The sequence below is a fragment of the Gallinula chloropus genome (assembly GCF_964237585.1).
Source record: "Gallinula chloropus genome assembly, chromosome: 3".
Classification (NCBI taxonomy): domain Eukaryota; kingdom Metazoa; phylum Chordata; class Aves; order Gruiformes; family Rallidae; genus Gallinula; species Gallinula chloropus.
In genome coordinates this window covers 38,006,405-38,032,665 of record NC_140087.1, presented here as the reverse complement: position 1 = coordinate 38,032,665, position 26,261 = coordinate 38,006,405, and the positions used below count along the sequence as shown (strand labels likewise).

The following is a 26,261-nucleotide window of genomic DNA, read 5'->3' as shown; positions in this document are numbered from 1 at the left end:
GTACAGCAGTCAATCTGAAGAACAGAAGGTTAGTGGCTTCACTTTTTGGCGCTCATTTTTACATAACAAGGCTTTTCAAGAATGAAAGTAAGCTGACAGCACATGAAGAGCCCTCACTGATAAAAGCTCCACAAACCATTACCACACTGTTAAAAACTCAAAAAAAAGATTCAGTTAATGATTTGTGGATCTTTACAAAAAATTGCTTCTTGTGATTTAACAACAGACAACATCAATGAAATGATCATATATAAAAACAGCGTAGGTCCTAACATCAATGGCCTGACAAACATATTTAAACAAGAATATTCAGAGTTAAGACTAGTGCTAAATTTAGCTCCTAAGTTTAGCTAAATTTAGTTGTAAGAGTTTAGATACTCTCAACTTGATATGCCTTTAAAAAATATAAAGTCCAACTTTCAGAAGAGTCTGAAAAACAGCAGTTTCAAGTAAGTCTGGAGCAATTAGGTATTGTGGCTAGAGTTACCATAAATATCTACTATGTACTGACTTGACAAAGTTGTGTTAAAAGAAGAGTTGAGTTGAACCACGACCTCTGAAGGTTCTTGCTTTGGTTATCTTTAAAAAAAAAAAAAAAGCAGACTGTTATTATAACAGTGCAATAAAGCCACATGCCTCTCCATAGATGTTCTCTTGTAAATTGATTTTTATTATGCCCACTGCCAGCAATGGACATCATTCTGCTTGGAAAATCCACTTCCTGCTGTAAAAGGTTTGGCCGAACCAAATGAAGAAAATAGTTCTGGTATCAGACTCAAAGGGGAACCCACTGTTTCATGCAGTTCTTGTTACGAATATTTAAAAGCCTTCTCCACCTACAGTCATTTTGAAACACAAGGCACAAATAGGGAGTGGACATTCCAGCAAAAAGTGATTGTCTGAATTTAACAGTCCACAGCAGTCTTCTAGTCCAGCACAATGAAACATTTTTGATGTCCAATTCTATGCCACATCTTCCAGATAATCCGCAACATCGCTTAACTGAGAAATGGTATGGTCTTGCGTGATGCCTTCAAGCTAGAAAATAAACAAAATTACATTCAGAAATTATAAACCCAGCATTATTTCTTGTATTCCTTCATACAGCATCCCATCTTTTTGTCTTCAGTTGAAGATTTCATGCTCGTTTAGGAGTAGCTCAGATGGATCTTGAGTTAAACAGATAAAACATTCCTACGCTGGATGCTAAACCAGTCTCAAATACATCTTAGATGCCTAAAGAGTCAGTGAATCGGGCTACTGAGCAATTCTTCTGGAGCTTTGTTTTTAATTGGTATAATATCTAACTGAGCAGGAATACTAGTTGTAAAAATACCAGAACAAACAATACAAGTTCAGTAGTAATCCTAGGAACCTACAATAACAGCACATTCTTTCACAGACAGATAAAAAAAAGCCAATATCAGAAGAGCATCAAGAACAACAAATTTAAAAGAATCATACTTTATCGCTGGCATTTGACTCTTCTGTTTCCACAGAAATTTCATCTATTTCTTCACCAATGCTGATATCGCTTCTTTCTGAGCGATGACTAGTACTAAAAGGAGAAAAAAACCCATAAACATAGGATTAAGACTTTCTTTTTCAACGTTCAGGTATTACATTCACTTTTGCTTTGTAATTGACATTAGCTTTGGATTTCACCTCCCAGCAAGTTAATTATGAAGTCACTTAAAATCCTTTAAGAACTAAAGCCTTTCTACCAAGATGAGGCTATGATAAATATTGATAAATACTTAGGCCTCAATCCTGCAGTTTACAAAACCAATACCTTCCCATCATAAAGATGAGGCTGTTAAGTATTTATTACTGAATATTTCAGATGCTTTAAGTTGAACATTTAGATATACACCATATTCATTGTCTAACAGCATTAATTAAAGTGTTAAAACATTAAGTGCATGGTTCAGGAACAAACTCACAACCAAACACATTCCACAAAAAAGCAACAACTTTTCATGATCTTAAAAGTCAGAACCAGGTTTTTAAGAAATTCATTACCACCTACACAAAAGTGATCTGTTTGGTTTAGGTTTTTTGGGTTGGGTTGTTTTTTTTTAAATTTGTAACTATATATATTAAAACAGCAAGCTGACATTTAAAGGGGTTCGGAGATACTGACAGATGCCATCAATAGTGACTAGCTAAATTATGAAATCATTCATATAGCCTAGTGGATATGCTTGAAATACATGAAATGATATGCTATCGCAGCACCATCGTTCTCTTACCTGTTAAAGTCATCAGCATACTCATCATCATCTCCAGTTCCTAAATAGTTTTAAAAAGGTATTAATTAATAACAAGTTTTCTCTTCAGAAAATGCAAAGAATCTATCCCTACACCAAAATACATAGTTTGACGCCCAGCAAACATGGGAGTAGATTAAATTACCTATGCAGATTAGGAAGAGAAACTGAGTTTATGTTTGTCATTAATTAATCTCATTTACAGAAACATACATTTTCAGGATGTCGATCACATTGCTGAAGACAAAATTTAAATACTTGGAAGATCTGTTTTGAGAGTGGACTGATACTTCCTATATCACATTATCTTCATATTGCTCCTAAAGGTTAGAGGGTAACTTTAAAAGGTGTGAAGGGCAAGTAAACATGCCACTGGAAAACAGTAAAAACCTGCCTGGCTATCTTCTTCAGCAAGCATACCCCCCCTCTCCTTTTCTTAGAAAGCTAGACAGCAAAATTTATCACTTGATATTAGCAAATATATGCACCGAATGAAATCACATCAAGACACCAGTTTTCACGTTTCTGTATTCCTTTTGATCAGATCATCCTCTTAACTCCACTGAGTTTCACAATGGTGTTAAATAGAGTCATAGAAGTGTGTATTTCAGTTTCTCAGATACCTCTAAGTAGTCAGGTCAGAATCTACAGTTAAAAATATCAGAGCTTCATGTTTAGCAGTTACTCGCCTAATTCTAGTGATCCCAGTTTTGCATTCACCAACCGCAGGTCTTTCAAAACAGAGTTTCTGTTCAAGTCTGTAACAAAACAAAAGCATTTATATTAGAAATTTGACTTGTGGCTCTCTAAAACATACTCATCAACCATTTGTAACAAGTGCTCTAACTAACATAATTTGAAAGTACAGTATTTTCAGGTATAAACTCTTAACATTTAAAAAATGTAAGGAGCAAATGGGACAATCTCCCAGTATTCAGGGACAGGTTTTACAATATGAAAATAACTAACCCTGAAGAACTTGTGCAAATAACGTAAAATAACAATACAAAGGAGGGAGCTAACTTCAATTGAAAAACTGAGCTGTAGAATTTTATACTTCTGGAAATTGCTCTATACACACACAAAGAAAGGAGTGTAGATGAGTATTTCATGATCCAAGACATAAGATGCCCCAATGGCAGCATAATATATCAACAACAGCATGGTCACTTGGTGAAAAATGCACCTGAAGCACGTTACGACCAGAAGCGCAACACAGAGGGGCTTCTCTCACTCACACTCGCATCTGAACTTGTAGAGCATTCACTGCATGGCAGGAAATCATCTCCTACATTCATCAAAACACAAAACCATATGAAAACTTACTGTCAGGCTCCTTTAGCGAAGGTGCACCAGTCAGGGAGCTTAACCCACTTTTTAGAGGTGGTGCATCAGAAAGGGACGCTAGACCTCCTGCTTTATTAGCTTCAGTTTTCCTAAAGAAAAAAAAAAAAACAAAAAATACCCAACAAAAAACAACCAAACAACAAACGAACATAAAAAACCCAACCAAACAGAAAAAAACCCAATAATCACTAAACAAATAAGCAGTCCACACAGTGACTTTCTTTTCTATTACTTACTAAACCGTCATAAAACTAGAACAACAGTTTACATCAAAAAGCACAAGGGGAAAGGACTATTTGTTCTGCAATCTTAAAAACAGGATGCAGTTTACTGGCACAAATATCAATCACGACATTAGGTAAGAAAGCCATTTTCTCACCTATGCAAAGACTTCTGCCTGCCTTCTTTCACAGACAGAGCTGCTGTACTTTCATGACTACTGTTATCAAGGGGCCTGTCATTACACCCACATGTAAACGCAGCCAAAAGAAGAAAGATTCACATGTAAATCAACATTTAGTTTGTTTTACAACAAAAAGATGAAACTGTTAATCCTAAAATCAGTGAGTTCACAGAATGAAAACCTCTCAATTATAGTAAGACAGATCTCATCATCACTTGCTAAAGTTCCCTTGGCTACTTACTACCTATTCCACTCAAATATTTGAGGTGTCGAGTTGAAATACCACTCACAATGATGAAGAAACACTATCAGAGAGGAAAATTGTTTGCTACTGTGATTCCATTCCTATTACTACTAGACATTTGAATCACTCGTTACATCTCTATGTATTTTTATATATATAAATATCATGTATACCATCACATATTAAAACACTCCAAAATTTTAAACAGCTCAAACATAGGGCAATGAGAGCTTGAATCATCTTTTACTGTCTCTAGTGGCTGCTTGCTCCCTTCCTCTGCAATGCACTCTTCTTAGAGGAAAGGACAAAGCTGCCATAAGGTATTTACCTCTTTCTAAACTAGGAGATGCTGGTACCTCTCCTGCATCCTTCAGGACTCAGGCACACCAGCACAACAGACCACAAAGGGATTTTACCTGAAGTGTATGTTCTTTTTTCTGCTCTAGTGGAACTGCCAGGGGGGTAGAAGCAAAAGACTCAGCAGACACTGCTCAATTACAATTAGTTGCTAGCTCATTTATTATTAACATAGTCAGCAAACCTTACTGTGGTACGTTACTGTGTCTACTTCACAATAACATTATGAGATGAAGTGCTACTCAGTGGACTGTGACTACTACAGACACATGTACTTTGGAAATATTTCATTCTATAACGGAGCATCTTCACTAGGAAAAAGATCCTTATTTCACTGAATAATTAAGAATCTTTTTCTTGGATGGTCTATTTGAAGTAATTCACTTTCATAGAATCATAGAATGATTGGAAGGCACCTTAAAGATCATCTAGCTCCAACTCCCTGACATGGGCAGTTGCCTAAAGCCCCATCCAACCTGGTCTTGAACACTGCCAAGGAGAGGGCATTTACAACTGCCCTGGGCAACCTGTGCCAGTGCCTCACCACCCCCACAGGGAAAAATATCTCCCTTACATCTAATCTAAATCTACCCTCCTTCAACTTAAAGCTATTACCCCTTGTTCTATCACTCCATGTCCTTGTAAACAGCCCCTTCCCAGCTTTCCTGTAGGCCCCTTCAGGTACTGGAAAGCTACAGTATGTTCTCCTTGGAGCCTTCTCTTCTCCAGGCTGAACAAGTCTGTCCTCATAGGAGAGATACTCCAGCCCTCCACCGTCTTCTTGATTCTCCACTGGAGCCGTTCCAAAAGTTTGTGTCTTTGTTATGTTTACCCAATTTAAAAATTCATTTCCCTTCTTGTCATATGAAAATGATTGAACATTAAGAAATTAGTAAATGTTATTTTCCAGAAATTCTCCCAGCCCTTTCTGCTTTTCCCAAGTTATCATTTAAATCTATTTCATGGCAACACAACTACCTGTTATGATGGTTAGATTTGGGTTAAATGCTAATTAAATGTGCTTTTGACTAAGAAGGAGTAAACACAATCAGACATACTTTTAATAGTGATATTTCAAATCAGAAAAAATAGGGAAAAAACCCATTATAATAAGGCCATTTGTAACACAATTTTTCCAGGGAAAAATCACCACACTGAAGAAAAAAAATCTGCTCTTCATATACAACCAACTAAAGCAGCATTTTAAGTAATCATTCTAGTAAATTAATGGGCTTTTTGAGAAAGACACCTTGTTTACCTGACATGACTGCTTTATGCTTCACCAGAATAATCCCATTCCAAGAGTGTCTACTGTAAACTTTTTTTGATCATCATTACCCTGCTCTGTCCACTGTTGACAGTGTAGAGGTAGAAGTTCACATGAGGGGAGCTACTGTCAAACTGACTTGCAAATGCTTCTTCAATCTCTTCTGGTAACCTCTACTAGCTGAGAGTCAATTTCCAATTACTCCTGTACAGCAAAATACCACCACAAAACAACCTTGCAGCACTTCTCAACACAGATATCTAAACTAAGCTTCAAGGTAACATGACACAACAACACAAGGATAGGCTTTCCAATTTTATAACAAAGCTGTTGCATAGTGTAGTCACTAGTTCTTGCTTCAAACAGTACTTTTCAGTCATCAGACTCTGAAGATGAACAATAAAAAATGCCCTTCAGAAGTGTCTGCAAAATTGACATATGCAGAAGTAACACCACTTAACAGAACTGCAGAAAAAAGGTGCTGCAATGTGAAGAGGAAATCCTCACCTGCAAGAAAGCTTTCCTTATTCTCAGTTTCTGATGCCAGTTTACACCTTCACCAGAATGTGAAATAGGCTGGGGACATTCTATATAATGTAACTGATGTACCTTAAAGCAGTAAGTTTTTCCACTCATGATTCACCCAAGAGATCGCAGATGTCACTGCACATTTCGAAGAACAGAATCATACAATCATAGAAATGCACATTTCAGAAACAAAATATTCTAAACCAGATCTAAACACTCCTAAAAGCGTGAATAATCAAACATCAGCTAGGTTTCAAAAGGTGTGCAAGCATACTGAAGAAAAAAGAAATCGGTCTGAAGTAGAACATACATGTTACTTACCAACCATAAGTTCTTTCTGGTTTGGGTATAGGATCATCAAAAAAAGAATCTCCCTCTACATCATCTTCATCCACACCGGGATCACTTTTTTCTTTGGTATTTAAGTCTTTGTTTTCTAGTTGAGGATCTAGTTTTGTTTCATTAGGCATAAAATGAATACTTCTTTTGCTTGCTTCCCCTGATGACACACTTGTATCACTTGGAGTGGTTTCAGCAGCCTTGAAAGACAAAGGAAAAACCTCTTACTGAAAGGAATAAGTATTTGTCTTATAATACAATAAGTGGTGATATAAACACCACATAATATACACCTACCATCACTTTTTAAAAAGTTAAATTTATTAGTACTTCTCAGGAATTTATTAGTATCAATAATCATAAAAAGTTGTTATATCAATTCAGAAATGAAGTGTTCATTATTGTTGCTGTATATAAAACTTTTTTTCCAATCTTCTGCATTGCTTTGCTATCTAGATCACTTCTAGTCTAAGAGCAGCCATTTTTACAAGGTCTTGGTCATCAAATAAAGTCTACATATAGACTGATTCTTACCTCTTAGCTTTGAATATAGGGGAGTTAGTTTGGTTTACAACCTGAAAGTCACATGATGCTTTATTAGTGTTCTTTTGCAACCCAACTATAAGTCAATGTTTTTAGTTACAGCCATTGCCTTCAAAAGAAGTCTATTTATACCCATGCAAATTCCTTTAACTTTCATATTAAATGGTGTTCTCTGCAATATATTAAGATTTAGAGCAGCAAGCACGACTGCAGATAATGACACCTTCTCCCTCCAAATACTGAAAAGTGACACAAACAAGATACTTTAAATGTACTTAACTTTCAGTTATCATATCATGTTTATGGATCAGTCCCACAGACGCTCAAGCCTGTTAGGACTGTTCTATACGCTGACATTAAGATCAAGTAATACAGTTCACGTCGTATCTTCACAAAACTTCGTGGCCTCAACAACAACATTCAAAGTTTACCTCAATCAAGCTGTGGTTTAAAAAAAACCCACCAAAAAGATTTTTAAACAACAGCATTTTGCTACCTAGAAAGCAGTACTAAAATTTTTATTTACCCCTAGAGTTACTACAATTAAGCCAATGAAAAGATCTATTTATTATACTACCTTCCCGAACACTAAAAATAGCAATAGTTTTGAAACAAAGCCAACAGTATTCTTTATTCAAGATAACCAATATGTGGGTTGCACTGTTCAAAGTAGGTCTTTAGCAGTCATTAACTTTCATTCAGAAAGCTGAAGTAAAATTATCAAACTATAGGCCATGGCAGTTGAGGAAGGGCTACCATGGTCATTCTATCTCAGTCACAGAACCACATTCAGTTGCTGGCAGCAGTTCAGATCTTCCAGGGTACAAAAAGTACTTATACCTATAAGTGATAGTAACAACAATATTTTAATTTTCTATCCTAGAGGAACAGAATTATTGTTCAAAATTAAGATCTTAGTGAAACTCTGACTGGAGTAAAAGGGAAGTTACAGCTACTTCCCTCTTCTGGGCTCTGAGGGAATGAGCCGCTGCTGTTATCTTGTCTGAGAAACTAGAAGCCCAACAGTTGACCTTTGCTTGAATTCATATATTGCAAAATTTTGCTAAAGTGAAATAACTACTTTCAAATTGTAGTGATAGGTTAACCATGGGTAAGGGTTCAAAGAGCAACATGCCTTACCTTGGGTTTCAGGCTAATGGCGTTAATAAGATAACTCGGAGTGTGGTTTCACACTTTCACTTAAACAAATTTAATTCTTTGCTGCTGCCAAGAGCTGTGGTCTTGGTGTCTCCTACCATGTTCCCTTCTACATTGTATGTACTGGTTGCCAAGTCACAGTTAGAACCAGCTGAGCTCACGGGTCTGCTGAAAAACCACCAGAGAATCTCAAGTTTCGATGAGGAAGTCTATCTAGACTGTTCTACTAACTCCCACCTCGCTTCAGCTGGAACTGGCTAAAATTTCCTCCTCCTACATTATTTTTACTCCAGGTATGTTGCACAGGCAGAATACTCTCTCATCCTGCTTTCTCCAAGCAGACATAACACCAGGGGGAAAAAATATTTTAAAATATGTAAGACCTAGTCCCATTAAGATATCCACTACTTATCTTAAGAGGACTATGCAGTCCAACCAACTGCTCTTTCTGTGAGGAAACTTCCATACAGAAACCAATTTTCTCCATTTCCAAGACTCCAATATATTGCTGAATCCTCCATGAAAATATATTATGAAAAGTATTTCCAGAACGTGTTTATCTATTTCTTACTGCAATAGAATGAGGATTTGCTTGCCACAGAAGATAGGTATAAAGAATATAAATTCTAACTTGTTGGAAATTCTATCCTAACTGCAACCTCATCACATCAGAAAGAGCATGTAAATGAAGGGGCTCTTAGCACCACCTTGGTGGCTGCTGCATGCTTCAAGTGTTCAACTCTTAACCTCTGATGTTCTGACAATGCACAAAACTCCTTTTTTTTAAAGGAAACATGGTTCAATGAATCATCTTTTACCACAGCTGGAATGCTTCTTGCTCAGAACTAAACACTCCTACCTGGCAGTTTCTCTAAAACTCAGACCTTAGAATAAAACTTAGAATCACTTTCCTGTGTCCACACACTTATTGAGGAGTAAGTAAATGCACATTAAAAAATGCCATTATCCACACGACAAGTCATGATCATGATCATTGAGTTGAAGTCAGTCACCAGAAGAAGCTTTTGCATCTATGGACTCATAGATATTTAAATAGTAAATAGCCACCTGATAAAGAATTCTGACCACTTCAGAGAAGAACACAACAAACTGCAATACAGAATCACTTCTGGAAAACAGCACTAATCATTGGAAATCATTCAGACATGGTTTATGTTTATTTTCTACTCCACTTGGACAGTACTATTTGAGCTGGGTACAGGAGTTCCTGTTTTGTTCAGGCCCAAACAATTTGATAGAAGAATCATAGAATATCCTGAGGTGGAAAGGACCCAGAAGGATCAAGTTTGACTCCTGGCTCCACAAAGGGCCAGCCAAGTCAGAGCGTGGGACTGAGTGCATCGTCCAGATGCTTCTTGAACTCAGCCAAGTTCAGTGCTGTGACCACTTCTCTGGGGAGCCTGTTCCAGTGCCCAACCACCCTCTCAGTAAAGAACCTCTTCCTAACACTCAGCCTGAACCTCCCCTGTCACAGCTTTGTGCCATTCTGTCAGGTTTTATCACTGGTCACCAAAGAGAGGAGATCAGTGCCTGCCCCTTAACTAGCCCTCATCAGGAAGCCATCGACCATGAGGAGATCTCCCCTCAGCCTTCTCCAGGCTGAACAAACCAAGGGACTTCTGCCTCTCCTCATAAGACTTCCTCTCCAGACTCTTCACCATCCTCGTTGCCCTCCTCTGGACACTCTCCAATATTTTTATGTACCTCCTCTACTGCACTGCCAAAAACTGCATACAGCACTTGGGGTGAGGTACTTGATGCACCCCAGGATACAGTTGCCCCTCCTGGCTGTCTGGGCACATCACTGGCTCATGTTTAACCTGCTGTTAACCAAGACTCTCAAACCCCTCTCTGCATGGCTGGCCTCCAGCATCTCATCCCCCAGTCTGTATGTGTAGCCAAAGAACCAAGACTGATTTATTCCTGTTCTTAAACAGGTATGACTGTAACTACTCCATGATACCTCCTCTAAAGCAGAATTCCCAGGCATAACTTAAAACTCATTCTTACTAGTCTAGATTCCTAATGAAACAAGTCTTAAGATATACTTCTCTGAATTTGTATGCCTGTCTTCCCCCAGCTGATGTATTTAGGGCTGGCTGGCCAAGTTCAAACACTGCAAAAAGGACAGAAGTTTCAAAAAACCCAAAACAACCAAACCCCAAACAAACCACAACGGTATAACTTCATTGCAAAAAGCTCCACCAAGAACAGACATAAAGGAGTAAGATTCATACCAGACAGAGGCTGGACTGGCCTTGAGACGTGTATGCACACCCACAAAAAACTCCTATGAAACTGGATTTAATTTACGAGCTACTGAAACTACTTTTTTCCTCCTGTAGACAAGTATATAACAACGTAATATGTAATCATATATATCTTATATAACAAAACACTTACCTCTTCTCTTTCTGACCTAGTTATTTCACATAAAGTAATTTAAACCTAAAGATAAAAAGTATATGCAAGGGAAAATGGAATATTTGCTTTCCAACTCATCAACAGCAGCGCTTCTTAGTTAAGCTATAACCACCTCAAGAGAAAAGTAGGGACTCGGGTATGGAGCAACAATATTAGTAACAGTGATATTTAATAAACATTCAGATATTTTTAGGGGATTTGTTTTGTTTTAAAATCTGGCACCAAGCAAGAATTATTTTCTCCTAAAGCAGGTCTGAAATTACTAGAATTTCCATTGTAAGGTCAGTTACAGCTTTTAAGACAGTATCAAGAAGCACAGCAATTAATAAAGAATTTCATCTTGAAATGATGTTTGCTGTTTAAATTGTATAGATTTCTGGTTTTGCATGGCAAAAAAAGAACTGGAATAAAATTAAACAGATCAAAACTGAGCTGCCATGTAATTTTCTTTTATCCTTATCACTCCCTCTCACAAATAAATGAACTAACAACAAAATCGATGCAATGTTATATTTTTCAGCTTTCATTAGTGAGTTGGAAAGCTTCTAAGTTATTTCTAGTAAGCTTGACAAAAAGCCATTAAAACTTTTTATGTAATCAGATCACATCAATAATCTGAACAAACTTTAGCACTTGAATCAGGGTTGGTTTACTTGGGGTTTAGTGAGTTTGGGGTTTTTTGCTTGTTGGGGAGGGGGGTGTGTTGTGAGCTTTTGTTTGGGTTTTTTTTTTTGTTGTTTTTTTAACACAGTGAGTGTAATGGGCAGCTGGTTTCTTGTGAAAAAGATACCTAAGTCATCATGCCCCTTTCTGCACCCTGTACTTCCCTCTAATTTTTAACCTGCTGACCAGTTCCAGTCCAATGTAAAGGAGTATGAGAAGCCTGGAAGATGGTAGTCAACACAGATTTTGTGCCAACAGGAAGCAAAAAAGAAAGCCTCCCACCTCAACACAAAGACAGTTGTATCCTAACACCTTATCATACCCAAGCAGCAATCACCAGCTGCCTGTTAGACAAGTTAGCTCCAAGCTGCCTGTCTTGGAGACTCCACATATGCACTGTCATCTACCCAGTCAGAAAAGTACAGACTTCACAGAGCATTTAAATGAATGCCACTGTATCTGAAGTTTCATAGGAGTGCCGCCTTTTACCCACGTATGTTAAGAACCTGTTTCATTATATATAAACAATCTTACCTTACTTGGTATAAGGTGTGTACTCGATCTTCCACCAGATGATTTTGATGTGGCGCAGAGGCTATCACTTAGAACTGGAGCCATCTAGGAATCCAATAAAGGCTTATTAAAATATACTGAATTTTGTCATAGTACCATCCAACAAGAAACAAGGCTACCATCTTCACTCACACAGCATGTCAACTGTGACACCACACTGCTGTTAGAAGTCTATGACAACTACTTCTGAATTTAAGCTTTCATCATGGTACTAAATGCATTTTAGGTGTAGAGATTTTCTTTTGAGCCACAACCATGACAGATGCTAATCAAAGCTCTTGGCTGGATTTCATTCATTTATTTAACAACTTAATTATGTATTCCATTAATGTATTACTGCATAACCTTCAGGTAGGTCAATACTTCTGTCTGTTTGCTTTTAAATGCAGTTTCAGAACAGCTTTAATGTTTTCGACAAAACCAATTCTAGGCTTTTCATGTCATATTCATGTTAGAAGTATGGCAAACAACATAGGTACAGCTAAAAAGCTTATCAAGCCACATTAGAAATCTGAAAACAAATGAAACAGTATTTTGTGTCATTTAGTTGGGGTGATTCTATGTTGCTATGTTGAAAAAGAATATTAGTAGAGTACAAGGATGGCATTAAAAGTAGTACAATTGTCATTATCTTTCAGCATTGTTTTCTGCGAAGTTATGTTGAAGGCAACATATAATAAAGACTTGAAACAGTAAAATAGTACAATAGTCAGGTGTTATTAATTTCAGGTAATTAATCATTGAAAAGAAAATGAATAAAGAATTACAAAGAAAGAAGTTACACGTTCACACTACTTACTTCTGCACTACCTGCAATCTTTTTCTGCTGACATTTTTTAACAACCTCCAACAACAGAGGACCACTCACGGTACCTTCTGCTTCTGTAATTCCCAAGTCTCGAGCTAAGTTTTCTCGACCATCAAGGCCATTTAGCTGGGGGGGTGAAAAAAATGTAGACAATAAATCACAAAACAGAAATAACTGTCAGGAAACACAATATATATTTGTAACATAACTCCTAAAGCTTTTTGGTCTTATTTAACACAGCAATAGTTTGACTTGACAGTGATTATTTAGACTTCTTTATCACATGGGGACTAATGTAATGAGAACCCATAGCATCATTTACTTCTGATCAGTACCTGAACTTATTACAGGCCTTCCAAAGGTGTTTTAAATATGCAAGCATTTGTTATTAGCGTGCTTCAGAAGTTAAGGAATTACACAGTCACATTACTTTAGCCTATCACATTTAAAAGTGGATCCTAGGACAACTATCCAGCAGTTCCACCAAATTCATAGATTGTAGAGAGACTCCATTCCTGTGCATATAGAAGTACACCAGCATAGGTCAACACTTGCTTTTTTGGCTGATACTGAATTACTTTCATTCCTGTTTCTGTTCAAACCATTTCTGATACTGAATTCCAAACTACTCCTGTTTCTGGTTTTGAGTGGGTTTGTTGGGTTTTGTTTTTTTTTTTTTAAGTGAAACAGACACTGAAAATAATTCAGTATCAGCCAAAAAAAAAAAAAAAAGATGGACAGGAAAAAATTCAAGAATAATACACTTCTAAAAAATGAACTTGACAGGACAGCAGAAGCAGAATGCTGCAGCAAGTCCAGGCTGGTAGGCGTAACCTCAGAATGGCAATACTGCAAAAGGGACCATTCATCTGAAAACTTACTATTATTTAGTGACACTTCCCATCAAAACACTGGTCAAGCAAATACTGAAGGAAGGCAGAGATGTGTCCCAGTGCAATAAATGCAGCTAAAGATATCTGGCAAAGGACAAGGGCTTACAGGATTTTTCTTTCATTATGCTCCTAAGAAACATGAACTTCAGAGAAACAAAGTAAATTGACTTTGGATTTTTTAATAAATTAACTAATTGATATTAAAAGAGTATTTGAGATGTAAAGAAATTCTTCTGTTAAATGGAACTGTTTCCAACGTAAATTTACTGTTAAAACCTTTATATCATAAAAAGAGAGAAAGGGACAAACATGATGAAAACCCTCTAACTCAGTATCAAGAGCCTAACAGCAAAAAGTTGGGCTACGTGACCACTGTAGGTCCCTTCCAACTGAACTATTCAATCTTTTTTTTGTCATATGCATTTGCAAAGTCCTTTGTTTCGCTGAAATTTCTCTCAGAGTAGATAACTGACACTGTAATTTTCATGTAAAACTCCTAACAGTATCATTGACAGTAAAATTAATGACAAAAAACATTGCAGAATTATTCTGTTGTACATACTGTTACATGATTTGCTAATTCAAAATTAACATATGCTACCCAAACAATCAGTATAGCATACAAATAAATCTTACTGTGCTTGATTCAGGCTGAAAAACAGCCAATGTAAAATCAAGATTGAAAAATCGTAGAAATTCTGCAACAAGACCTGCTACCAAGCGACCTAAAAAAGAAATAAGAAGAGCAAAAATATACTGGATGGAAACAATTCTTACTTCAAAGATTTAACATTAAGATGGCTTCAGTATGAACATACACATTGATTCAATACTTCTAAAAACGTAATTTAGACATTCAGCAAACTACCACCACGTGGATAATTTGTATTTAAGTTTCCTGATTTCTAGCACAGCCATCATATCAAAATTAATTACATCAGCAATGCTGCAGGAACATAAATACAGACTACTTACAAAATTCAGGTGTAAGATTATTTTTTTAAAACTAACCACCTGTTTTAAATACATCATTTTGGCATTTCTCCTATGTGTTCATTCACTGCTGCACCTTTACAGTGATTTTTCACTGTTTACTGTTTCCATTGGTCTAGAATGGCTCAGTTAAGGTAATCATAACTCACCATGAAATACTAATTTAAATGCATTAGTCATCTCAGTAAAAAATAAAACTTCAGCAATGTTCACTTAAAAAATATAGAATTAATTAAATTCTGAATGAATAGCAGTTATGACGTGACAGACACAAAAGCATCCTTTATATCACGAAGAACGTCCTGTTAAAAGATTCAAAGGTTTAATCCTTTATTTCCCATTTCTAGTATTTTGAGAAGTATGCTAAACAAAGAACTTACCATCCTTTGTACCCAAAAAACTTTTCAAGCTTTCATTTACCAGAGGTGTTTTGTTCTGTCAAAAAAGGCAAAAACCAAACAGTAATTAACATCATCCTCACTGGAAAGTACCAAAGTTGGTATTCTGGTGTTCACTGTTCCACAATGATGCCCAGCACATGTAATTCACCTCTTCAAAACCTACCTGTGTATTAATTTTAATACCTACAAGATGTAGGAACTTATATTTAAAAAACTGCAAATTAAAACTGTTTCAATAGCTACAGAGCTGATTTCAGTAAAATTCTTAATAGCATACTGATTTTTATTTAATTAATGATTCAAAAGGCAAGTTAAGAGGTTATCTTCCCAACTTGCTCCTTTAATATAGTGCCAAGTTTAAGGAAATTCAGTCCCTTTTTTTTAAAAAAAAAAAGTGGGAATTTACACATCATCTAGACAACGTGCAGACTGTGCTAATTAGTGGTTCACAAGTCAGTATTACTCTTCTACTACTTAAAAGACCTTCAAAGATACTACAGAAATAGGTTTTATTCCTTGTTATATTTGCCCTCTTCAACTTTGATTTTTAAACAGAGATAACACAATGTGCTATGCTTGGGTTTGTCAAAGTTATTCAGGGATTTTTCAAACCAAATTGTAAATGCCATTCCTACCACGTCAGAATATCCTGGGTAAGAACCTAACTCAAGAAAAGGGTCTGGTTTAGATATTTATCACTACATGTAAATGCACATGAGAAAGCACTATGTGAATTAAGAAATGTATCTTGACATTCAGAGCAGTGATAAGTATTAACAAATTTCCAGTGTCCCTACAGTGCAGAATGAAAATATCATGATACATTCAAGCCTTTTGAAAGATGAGAGAGCAGAGATCAACTGTAGTAAATCTCTCTTTAGCCATATTACTCTCTAGATAGTCCGGAAGGTTGTTCTTTGGGTACTTTGTATTATGCTGAAGGTTCCTGTAAGAGATGGCACTGGTCTGTTATATCTCTCTGCCATTACATCTTCTTCAGCAATCTTATGCTAGATTTCTGGAACACAGAATCTCGTACCATGAAAGAACTACTTCCCCTCCTTACTAATGTCACAGTTATGTCTGTTTCAGTTACTCCAATTTGACAAAATCTTGGGTGGGTTGTTTTTTTTAGTTTTTTTTTTAAGAAGCTATTTGATGGAAAATGTATTTAGTTATTCTGGTCAATTGGACAGAATCAATATAAAACCATCAGAGAGAGCTACTTAAAGCTAGAGGTTTCAAAATTCCATACAATTCCTGTTTCTCAACATAAGGAAACACCCTGGTAGTCTGTTTTGTTTCTTTAAGCTCTTATGCAGTAATACATAATATTCTCCTGTTACACTTCATAAACACAAGACATTACAGCTATTATATTTAATTCTAACATGAAGAACTGTCAAGATGCTGATTTTATTTGAGTTTCTCTTACCTCTACTTTCTCTTGTTCTTCTAATGCCAAAAACACAGCTGCTCGCAACTCTGCCTGCCAAACAAAAAACCAAAAAAAATCACCTTTCTACAAGCACTGTTTTCCCTGTGCAAACAGAACACAGAGAGCCAGCAAGTAGCTTAACAACTGTTTTTTTTCTCCTCAAGCAATTTGGCATCGATTGTAATCTACATCAGTGCAATTAAGACACTTAAGATTACAGGCAATGTGACTTGAGGCAGAGAAAGAAGCGTTTTCAATAGCACAGGGTGGGGGAGAGGGGTGTGAATGATGGATTTAATATAAGACTTCCTAAATTATTTTTCATACACAAGAATATTCCACATTACCTACATTAGTTAGCTTCTATTAATTTATTCAGAGAGTTAAAAATCCATCTCTTTCACACACCTTTGAAACACCTACACTTCATTGTTTACCATTTGTTCAGGAAATAAAAACATTTGAAGCTTTTGACAGTACATTTTAAAAACTTATTTGAAGATATACAGAATCCTATGATTTCCTGTCACATCACAATCAAAGACACAGAACTATCAAGGAAAAGCATCTGATTTCAATCTTTCAAATATTCTTGTAGTGAGGTTTTACCTAACTGATTTTGAAACTCTTAATACCAAGGATCAGAATTCTTCTAAGGACTATTTAAATATTTAAACTTAAGTCTTGCCCACTTTTTAGTATTTTTTTGAACATCACAGTTCTTCTACGTCTTTCACTGAGCATATCAAATGGACAATAAATATTACATTTGATGAAGTAGTTTAATCAACTTTTAATCTTACACTTTGAAGTAGCCAGTAGATAACAATGCAGTAATAAACAGTAAAAGGCAGGGCTGCTCTGTATGCCAGTTTTCAAGAACAAAGAAAAAAACAAGCTTTGAAATAAAAACTGATTTCCATAACTAAGAACAACATGAAGAGTGACTGGATTTTCTCATGTATATTGTGAAAAATAAATAAACATGGGATTATCCTCAGCTGGTCCCACACATACAAAAAAAAATAATTCTTTCATGGGAAAAATAAAATAAAGACTTCCTTCTTGAGCATAGCCCTCTTTGGACACCTATGCAAAAATGTTAAAAAGATTTCCCATCAAAAGAAGCATAAAATGCTTACTCAGATCTATGCAATGGTCATACTGATGCTGCAGTCACATTTTTTATCAGGTGCAGGGGTACAGCAAATCTTCTTACAACCCATTACATTTAAATATAAACTGATTTTGTAATAATAATGTTTAGTTTCCAATAAAACGTGTTTATTTAGTCTTATGTCACTATGAAAAACTTCAAATGGTTGCAAGGCTGATGTTCTTTCCCACTGATTCCACAGAAACCAAGAATACTTATGTAAGAGGACAAGAAAAATAGCAATTCATTCACAAGACAGACTACAGCAGCTGTTCAAAATAAAACAGACTAGCTGTTGTATGTGGGTAGGGGTAAACCCCTTTATGGGTCGGGATTGTGAGTTTGTAGAACAAAGTTGCTTCAGGCTGCCCAGAGAGGCTGTGGTGTCTCCTTCTCTGCAGATATTCAAGACCCACCTGGATGCAATCCTGTGCAACCTGCTCCAGGTAATCCTGCTCTGGCAGGCTGGTTCTTTCCAAAGACCCATTAGCAGAAAGCATGGAATAATTTTCATCTTGCCAAATGTACAAGCTAACCATCCTTCTTAACTAATTTAAGCAACTGAACATATACTTTTTTTTAAGCCACACAGAGGCAACTTTGTGCCTTCCTGCTACGGGAACGTCAGCCCCACATGATGACTGATGCCCAGCTCAGCCCTGAAAGCAGTCACACCCCCCGCCACCTTGGCCCCAAGTTGATACACCAAGTACAACATATAGTGTGGACTATTCCTTTGGCCAGTTCGGGTCAGCTGCCCTGGCGCTGTCCACTCCCAGCTTCCTGGGCACCCCCAGCCTACTTACTGGTAGAGTAGCATGAGAAGCTGAAGAGTCCTGACTTGGTAAACACTGCTTAGTAACAACCACAACACCAGCATCTTACCAACACTGTTCTCATCTCAAATCCAAGCCACAGCTCTATAACAACTATTAGAAAGAAAATTAACTCTATCCAAACTGAAACTGGAACAATTGAGTAAGAAAGTTAAACTTGGTGGCAGCATAATTATAAAGATGAAGAATGATGGAAAAACAGGAAGAATCCATGCCACAAAGGCAGTAATCAACACCTAAAAGCCATAAACTCAAAGCACCTACAGCTGTATTTACCACAGGCTTACTCTGCCTGTCAGAAGCAGTTCTCATTCTTATGTTCCTAAAGCAGGATACATCGACAAAAAGAACCATACTGATATTTAAGTATTGAATTTCAGCTAGTCAAGCTGAAGTAATTTTAAACGGTTGTATTTTACTTAAGTTATTCTTATAAGTAATGTTACATAAAAGACAAAGATTCCTCTTGATTCTAAGAAATTAATTATTTAAGATATGAACTACTTTAGGAAACCCAAAACCACAAAACCCACAAGACCCTGAAAACAGGAGATTACATGAAAGCATATTCATGACAGGTAACAGTAATTCAAAGGCATTTAAAAGCCCTGTTCATTATAGTACGTGTAATTGAGATGAGAAAGCAAATAGGACAATTTTAACTGACCTACGCACACGCAGTTCACAGCCCACTTTAAAGACAGTATCTTTACTATTTTTCACAACAAATGATTTGCAAGTACCTCAGCTGTCTAAGTTTTGAATAGCAAAAAAATTAACAAAAGCAGTATCAGCTGGCCAAAGGCATTATTGGTGATGCTAATATCTCTCATTTGTAGCAAGTTCCAAAGATGCAAAATCAGGGTGCCATAAACTTTTTTTCCCAGAACATAAAGATATTAAAAGATACAAGCTAAAACAAAGTATGGTAACAAAGTAACACAGTATAAAGGATAATGGCTCTTCTTGCTCCGATGACAGCTTCCCTAGGAGAGAGAAAGATTCTCTTCAAGAGAGATCATCATCTCCGTTTGTACAGTATGCACTACACACTACCAGTCATAACTTTCACTAAAGTACACACATCCAATTATATTCTGTATGTTTACAGAATTCATTAGGAAGCAGTCCTATCCATCAGATTAATTTCAATGATTAGCAAATTATATACACACAATACAGCTTAGAGAAGACAGGAAATTCTCAACTGTAAGTGACAAGTATGTTTACACATACTCCAGTTTTCACACTATGATTTCATTCAACAATCCAGTACTCAAAGTCTAAGGAAAATAGAAAATTTATTAAGAGACTTCTAAAACGTCATACAAATAATTTTTTTCAGATACATAAGAGACGTTAACCTCAAACTAATAAATTGTAATGCATATAAAATCACATCACAAAGGCATCACAGTTAAGTTCCTTTCTAAAAATTAGTCATTATGTTACAAAAATTTTTAGCAGACAGCCCAATACATTCTGTCCAATGATCCCTCTTGCATCCTAATCCTTCTAGAGCTGTCTTTTATCTTAGTGCTTCATATCAATTCAGCTATATGCTGACCATATATTTTTCTCTTTAACATATCTACTGCAGTAAGTCCCAAATACATTATAGTTAGCTTTCTAGCATCATCCTTCTTAAGAAAAAAAAAAAGGTTAGTGCTCCTTATGTAGTATAAAATAGACAACTGTTTTGAAAACATGTAAGTGTTCATTCAGTTTACCACATAACAACAATATACTGATACACAATAGATAAACATTGTTGATGTCAACTGTGTTTAATTTACTATAATAGAAGGATGACAGCAACTTTTTAAGTAATCAAATTTCAATTAAAAGCTGATGATTTAAAGACTTGTTCAACCTTAATTAATCTGGAAGACAATGGGCTTTTTGTCAGGTACCAGTAGAACAAATTCTGTAAGTCATTACCACTATCAATCAACAGTCAAAAATCACATTCCAATTAAGGTTTACAGCTAAGAAAAAAACACCACAAATTAATTCCTCAAATGAACAACCTTAGCCATAGGCATACCTATGACTAAACCAGTAGCTCCTTGTATTAGGGAGACATAACACAGTAGACTGAATGCATTTTCTATGTTCTGAAGTTATTTGCTAGTTTGCTTTAAGGATACCTTACAGCATTTTGGATCCTACACGCTTTTAGGATTATAGGATAGTGAAGACTACAATACATATTTTTACATAAAACTCAAGCTGGAAATCATAGTACAAAACCTTGCATGCTATGCAAAGACTGGTATTAAGTAACTACAGCTCACATTATGTGAATTTTTTCAAAATACAATTATTATCACCATATTTTATTGGATAACACTATGTGAGAGATTAGTAAGTGGCCCAAAAGGCCTACTTGGCAGGTTCAAAAACAGTTTCCCAACTCAAAACACAGTTACACAAGGTAGAATCTTTATATAATTGTGTAGTTTAAATAGGGATTACCCATTTGAAATGGAAGAACAGATATTTCATAATAGTATTTTGTTGAAAAGTATGACAACTAGCCCAAAAATACTGTGGACATCCAAGTACATGAACAGATGCTCACTTCCATAAAGCACTTAAGTTGTTGAACTGTTTGTGAAATAACCAGCAATGATCATCCACCTCTTGACAGCTTAAAACATGACAGTGTGGATAAAGGCCACCATCCTTGAGCTGAAATCCAAACTTCATTTCTCCTTTAGCTTGGAAGGAAGTTCTTATTCTTCCATACATGTGCAGCTCTTGCTATACACAGTAATTATTACTTAAAGCTTCTAACTTGAATGACAATCCACAGAACCAATTTTCATATCCTTTCTGACACAAGGTCTAGCTATACCACAGGCTTAGAAGTAATGTATGCTCCACTGTAACACTATCTGCCATATATTTTTCTTAGCATAGCATTAGTTGTGCCCTGTAGTCAAGCAGCCTGCCCAGCAAGCCTCCAAAACACAGCTCAAGAACCCACTCTCAAGAACAATGTTTAAATAGCGACTTCCAAGAACTCTTGCTTCCAATTTTCAACAGGGGCTTTTCATATCGAAGCAGAGACAAGCTCCATCCACCCTGACCCACACCACCCGGTAGCTGAACGCTTCCACTGCGTCTGGCAACAGTAAGAGAGCTCTCGCCGGCCACACAGTACCTACGTGGGCGACACCGCACAGCCGGACTCCCTGCAGCGGCCAAGAGCTCCTCTCCCCCTCCCCGGCTGGGATATCTTGCGACTCCAGCGGCCCCCGGGCAGACCTCATGCGGCGGTCAGGCCTCGGGCGCTCGGCTCCGCTCTACCACGCACGGCAGGCTGGACCCGGCTCCTCGACGAACCCCAGGCCGAGCGGCCGGGGAGCACCACGGGGGAAAGCAGGCGCCACCGCCAGGCCGTAGCGTTGAGAGAGGGCCCCAGCCAGGAACACCGACTCGAAGCGGCAGCGAGAGAGGACGAAGCCCAGCAAGCCTCAGCCCCGCCCCCGCGCTTCGCGGGGCCGTTAGCCGCCGCCGCCGGCGCCAGCCAGCATTTCCCCCGCCTCGCTGCGCGAGTCGTGCGCGGAGGAGAGGCTCTCCACCTCCCCACCTTAATCTTATTGAGCACCCCGCTGCTCTCCAGCGTCTGCACCAGCAGATCTCGCAGCTCCGTGTCCTCCTCCGTCGCCGCGGCTGCCATCTTGTTTCTCCCTGACAACCGCCCAAACCGCGCTAGCGGCAGGACGAGCCCGGCAGATTCGCCTCCGCCACAGGGAGAGGCACCAACCCAGCAGAGGACCCGACGAAACGAGGCGCGGCGGACCGTTTGGACACCTTCAGTACCGGTCCGAAAAGAAAGGCAGAGAAGCTGCGATCACCTAACACCTCCGCCGGCCGCAGCGCCTGGAAACTGCGGCGGTGAATAGGCAGCGCAGCCACCGGCGCCGCGAGCGGGGGGCGGGAAGTTTGAAGCGGGAGGCGGCCTTAACGGCTGAAGCGCGCGGCCCTTGGCTGGCGCTGCGGACCGTTTGCCCCCGTAAGGCGCCCCTCAGCCCTCTCCGCTCTTTGCTTCGCTCTTCCCGCCGCGCTCGAACCGAACGACCGCTAAGCCAGCCCACCCTCCCCACACCCACAGCTGCTCTGCGGTCGTGCTCTCACTCTAAAGCGGGAGCGGAGCGGCACTGGAATTGATCTAAGGAGCCAACAATGTCCCTCTGGAGCCGAGTTCCCTCCAGCAGTGAGGAGAACGTAATCCCTGGCCTCCGAGGGGGCAGCTGCCTCAGGGTGGTGGGGGGGCCTGGGCAAGGCTGCCGCTGCCCAGCCTACCTGCTCTGCCACGCACAAAGGCACCCGGCGCTTCTAGAGTCCTTGTTTTATAATATGCACCTTTGTTACGTTAAAAGCATATGGTGGAGTCATAGGTGTGCGAGGCTCTGAAGTTGTTGTACCTTAAAAGATATAAAGTTGGAATGCTTAATTTACAGCACTAAGTGTTGATTTCAGGCCTTTGATTTTCCAGCTAAACATTCCATGATTTTCCTTGTAGAGAACTCACATAACTGATAAAGAACTCCAGAAGCTACAAATATTGCAAACGACCAAGTGTACCTGCCAGGCTGATGGATGTTGATTTTCAAAAACATGCAGTAGGTGGCACTGATTCTTCAGTGATACCCTAAAGACTGGGGGACAGAAAACATGTCATTCATATTGCCCTGCTTCTAAGTGACCTGCTGCAGGTACTGTTGGATGCCTCGGCCTATTTCTGTTGCTTCTCAAAATATATAGCACTGCATTTTGAAGTCCTAAAGTTTGGATGCATTATCAGTCCTTCGGTCCAAAATTGTGTAAAAAAACCCCCAAGTAAACGCAAACACTGCACTTCTTATGGAAGACAGTAATAGTTTATATCTAATTTTTCAAAGCCCTATCAGAAACAAACCATAAGTGCAGAAATATGTCTTTTACTGCAATTACCATTTGTATTTGTCCATTAAATCTCCAAACTTAGAGGAAAGACAAAGCCCAGTTAACAAAATGCTTGATAATGATTGCAAAGCAAACGAAAAAAACACAAACGTCAGACTTAGAAGATAGTTTATAATTTGCAAAACTCATTGCAGCTTTCAGTAACCTGGGCTTCTACTCCCAAATACATGCAGAACATTTAGAATCCAGCCTACAGATAACCCTTTTTGAGCTCCAAAGTACCAGCGTATCACCGCCTAGAGGGCAGTAAAGCATTCTAATCGCCCAGCTTCCTATCCAGCACAGAACATACGGTCTCGATCTGCCTCAGGATTAAGGTGAATGTTGCCATTTTAATGTCTGTAATTCCCAAATCTACCTTGATGTAAATCACAGAAACTCGCTGAGAAAGATAAATCAAAATTATTTTTACTTTTTGTACAGCGATGTAAAGGAGATTAACATGTTACCACAGAAAGAAGAAAAAAATGGTTTTCATGGGAAACCAGAATAGCTTTAAAATGATTCTGTAAAACTAACACTGCATTATTAAAAAAAAAAAAGTAAAATATACAGTGGTGACATTGTGGCAGGCTCTTCAGGCAATTTAAATTAAATCTAGGCTTTCAAAATCATACATGGCTCGACTTAAATTTAGGACATGGGAATATATATGAGCAAAATTTATGCATTTGCTCAGAGTATTTTAAATGTCTTATTAGCACACAGTTAAGAATAAAATCTAGCTAGATTTGTTTGTTCTATTTGTGCAACTGAAATAATCAAAGCAAAGCAACACATTGTGTTAGGGAGAAAATTGGAAAATCTATCTTGAAAATCCCAATCTGAATTGTAACTGCTGGAACCTGGAAAAATTTATTCTTCTGAAGTGTTTCATATAAAATCTTTAAAGATTAATTGTGCCAACCTCATTCTGAGTGGTTTTTTTTTCAGGCAACACATTTCAGCATATAAACCTACAAAAATGTATGATACAGCTACAGTTCAGATTTTTTTTTTTTGAGGAAAATTTTATTTTCATGAAAAATGTAAAGGAAACTTTTCAAATGTTTGACGGTCCCTCAGTGTTCCACAAATTTCTAGTCATAGCATCATGAATGGTAATTGGGAGAGATCAAAAGAGAAAAGTCAATACTGAAATAAAAGATCATGGAATTTTAATGAGAAATTCCCCAAATTATCTGTATTATTTTCCACTGTAATGCTTCTCAGGTTTAGGAGACCAACCCGTTCTCTGAATTATATGGGGTATTAAAAATCCAGTTTCACTCAGTTGGTGACGGAGACTGTAGCTCAGGAAAGCCTGTCAGTACTTTTTCATTTTATCCCAATGTAGAAGATTATTCTAAGCTTGTTAGTACGTGCTGATATCCTAGGGGTTGAGTGTGTGTAAATCTGTGGAGCCACATCTCCATAACGCAGGAGAGGGATATGGGTCGGGTACTGAGTTTCAAACTGGATGGTCTGTCTGTTGACTGGGGGGGCGGGGGGAGTGGCTATAGCAGATCTTGTATCCGAGTGAAGATGTCACCACGCTTCAGGAAAAGTCCAGCGTCCCAACAGCTTCCATGGCCTCCCAGCAGATATTCATGCATATTAATTTCTTGTCCTTGCATTGTGACTTAGGTAGTAAACTCCTTCTGCCTTACTCTTATGTTGTGCATCATTCCACCAAAGTTAATGGAGGCTACCAGCAGCATAAAGTTCAGCTCAAACTTACAGAAGCCCTTAAATCTTTCTTTCAATATAACCAGTGTCATAACCTAGGACAAATACTAAATTCCAGGCAGTAGTTACTACATGAAGTCTTGTCACCACTTTACATCTCATAAACCTGGACATTTGCATATGCCTGTCAAACAATCACCAATTTTCACAATTGTACTCAGGTGGCCTATCTGCCAACTATGGATGAAAGATGAATGTATTTTTGTTTCAGAAATTATTATTTCAGAAAGCAGTCTCATTACGATTGTTTTTTTTCATCAAACAAGTTGCAAGGACAGTTGTTCACCTTACTGAAGTAATGGACTTCCTAAGAGCAGTACATTTCCTGGTATTAATACAAAAGGGTTTGTAAACACTGAAAGTAGAACTTGGCTTGCTTTCTCACAGGTGTCAGCATCTGCATCTGATAAAAGGTTTGATTTTTAAATTATTGGTTTATTATCAATCTTGTTTCCAATATATAGGTAAATATTAAATGGAGAGTTGTAAGGAGATAGGTATCCAAAGTAGCCCTCTGTTGTCTACCTTTCGCATATCACAGAATCACAGAACGGCAGGGGTTGGAAGGGACCTCTGGAGATCCAGTCCAACCCCACAATAAAGCAGGATCATCTGCAGCAGGCTGCACAGGACAACATTCAGGCAGGTCTTGGAATAGCTCTGGAGATGGAGACTGCACAACCTCTTTGGGCAGCCTGTCCCAGGGCTCTGTCACCCTCAGAATAAAGTTTTTCTTCATGTTCAGGTGGAATTTCCTGTCTTCCAGTTTGTGCCTGTTGTCCCTTGTCCTGTCTCTGGGCACCACTGAGAAGAGTCTGCACCCATCCTCTAGACATCTGCCCTTTAGATATTTATAGGCACAGATGAGATCCCCTCTTGGACTTTGCTGCTCCA

The 26,261-nt window shown here is 38.0% G+C and overlaps 1 protein-coding gene across 1 annotated transcript; it reads right to left on the bottom strand.

Moving 5' to 3' along the window:
- Positions 1 to 963: 963 nt before the first annotated feature.
- CEP43 (centrosomal protein 43) lies at positions 964 to 22,365 on the bottom strand (the record flags this gene model as incomplete). Its single annotated transcript, XM_084261380.1, has 12 exons — positions 22,261 to 22,365; positions 16,668 to 16,721; positions 15,212 to 15,266; positions 14,475 to 14,563; positions 12,937 to 13,071; positions 12,099 to 12,182; positions 6,738 to 6,955; positions 3,597 to 3,706; positions 2,960 to 3,028; positions 2,253 to 2,292; positions 1,465 to 1,558; positions 964 to 1,038 (listed from the first exon to the last, which is right to left on the bottom strand). Exons 1-12 carry the CDS (start codon positions 22,348 to 22,350, stop codon positions 964 to 966), a joined length of 1,113 nt encoding a protein of 370 aa, XP_084117506.1. The 5' UTR covers positions 22,351 to 22,365.
- Positions 22,366 to 26,261: the final 3,896 nt, after the last annotated feature.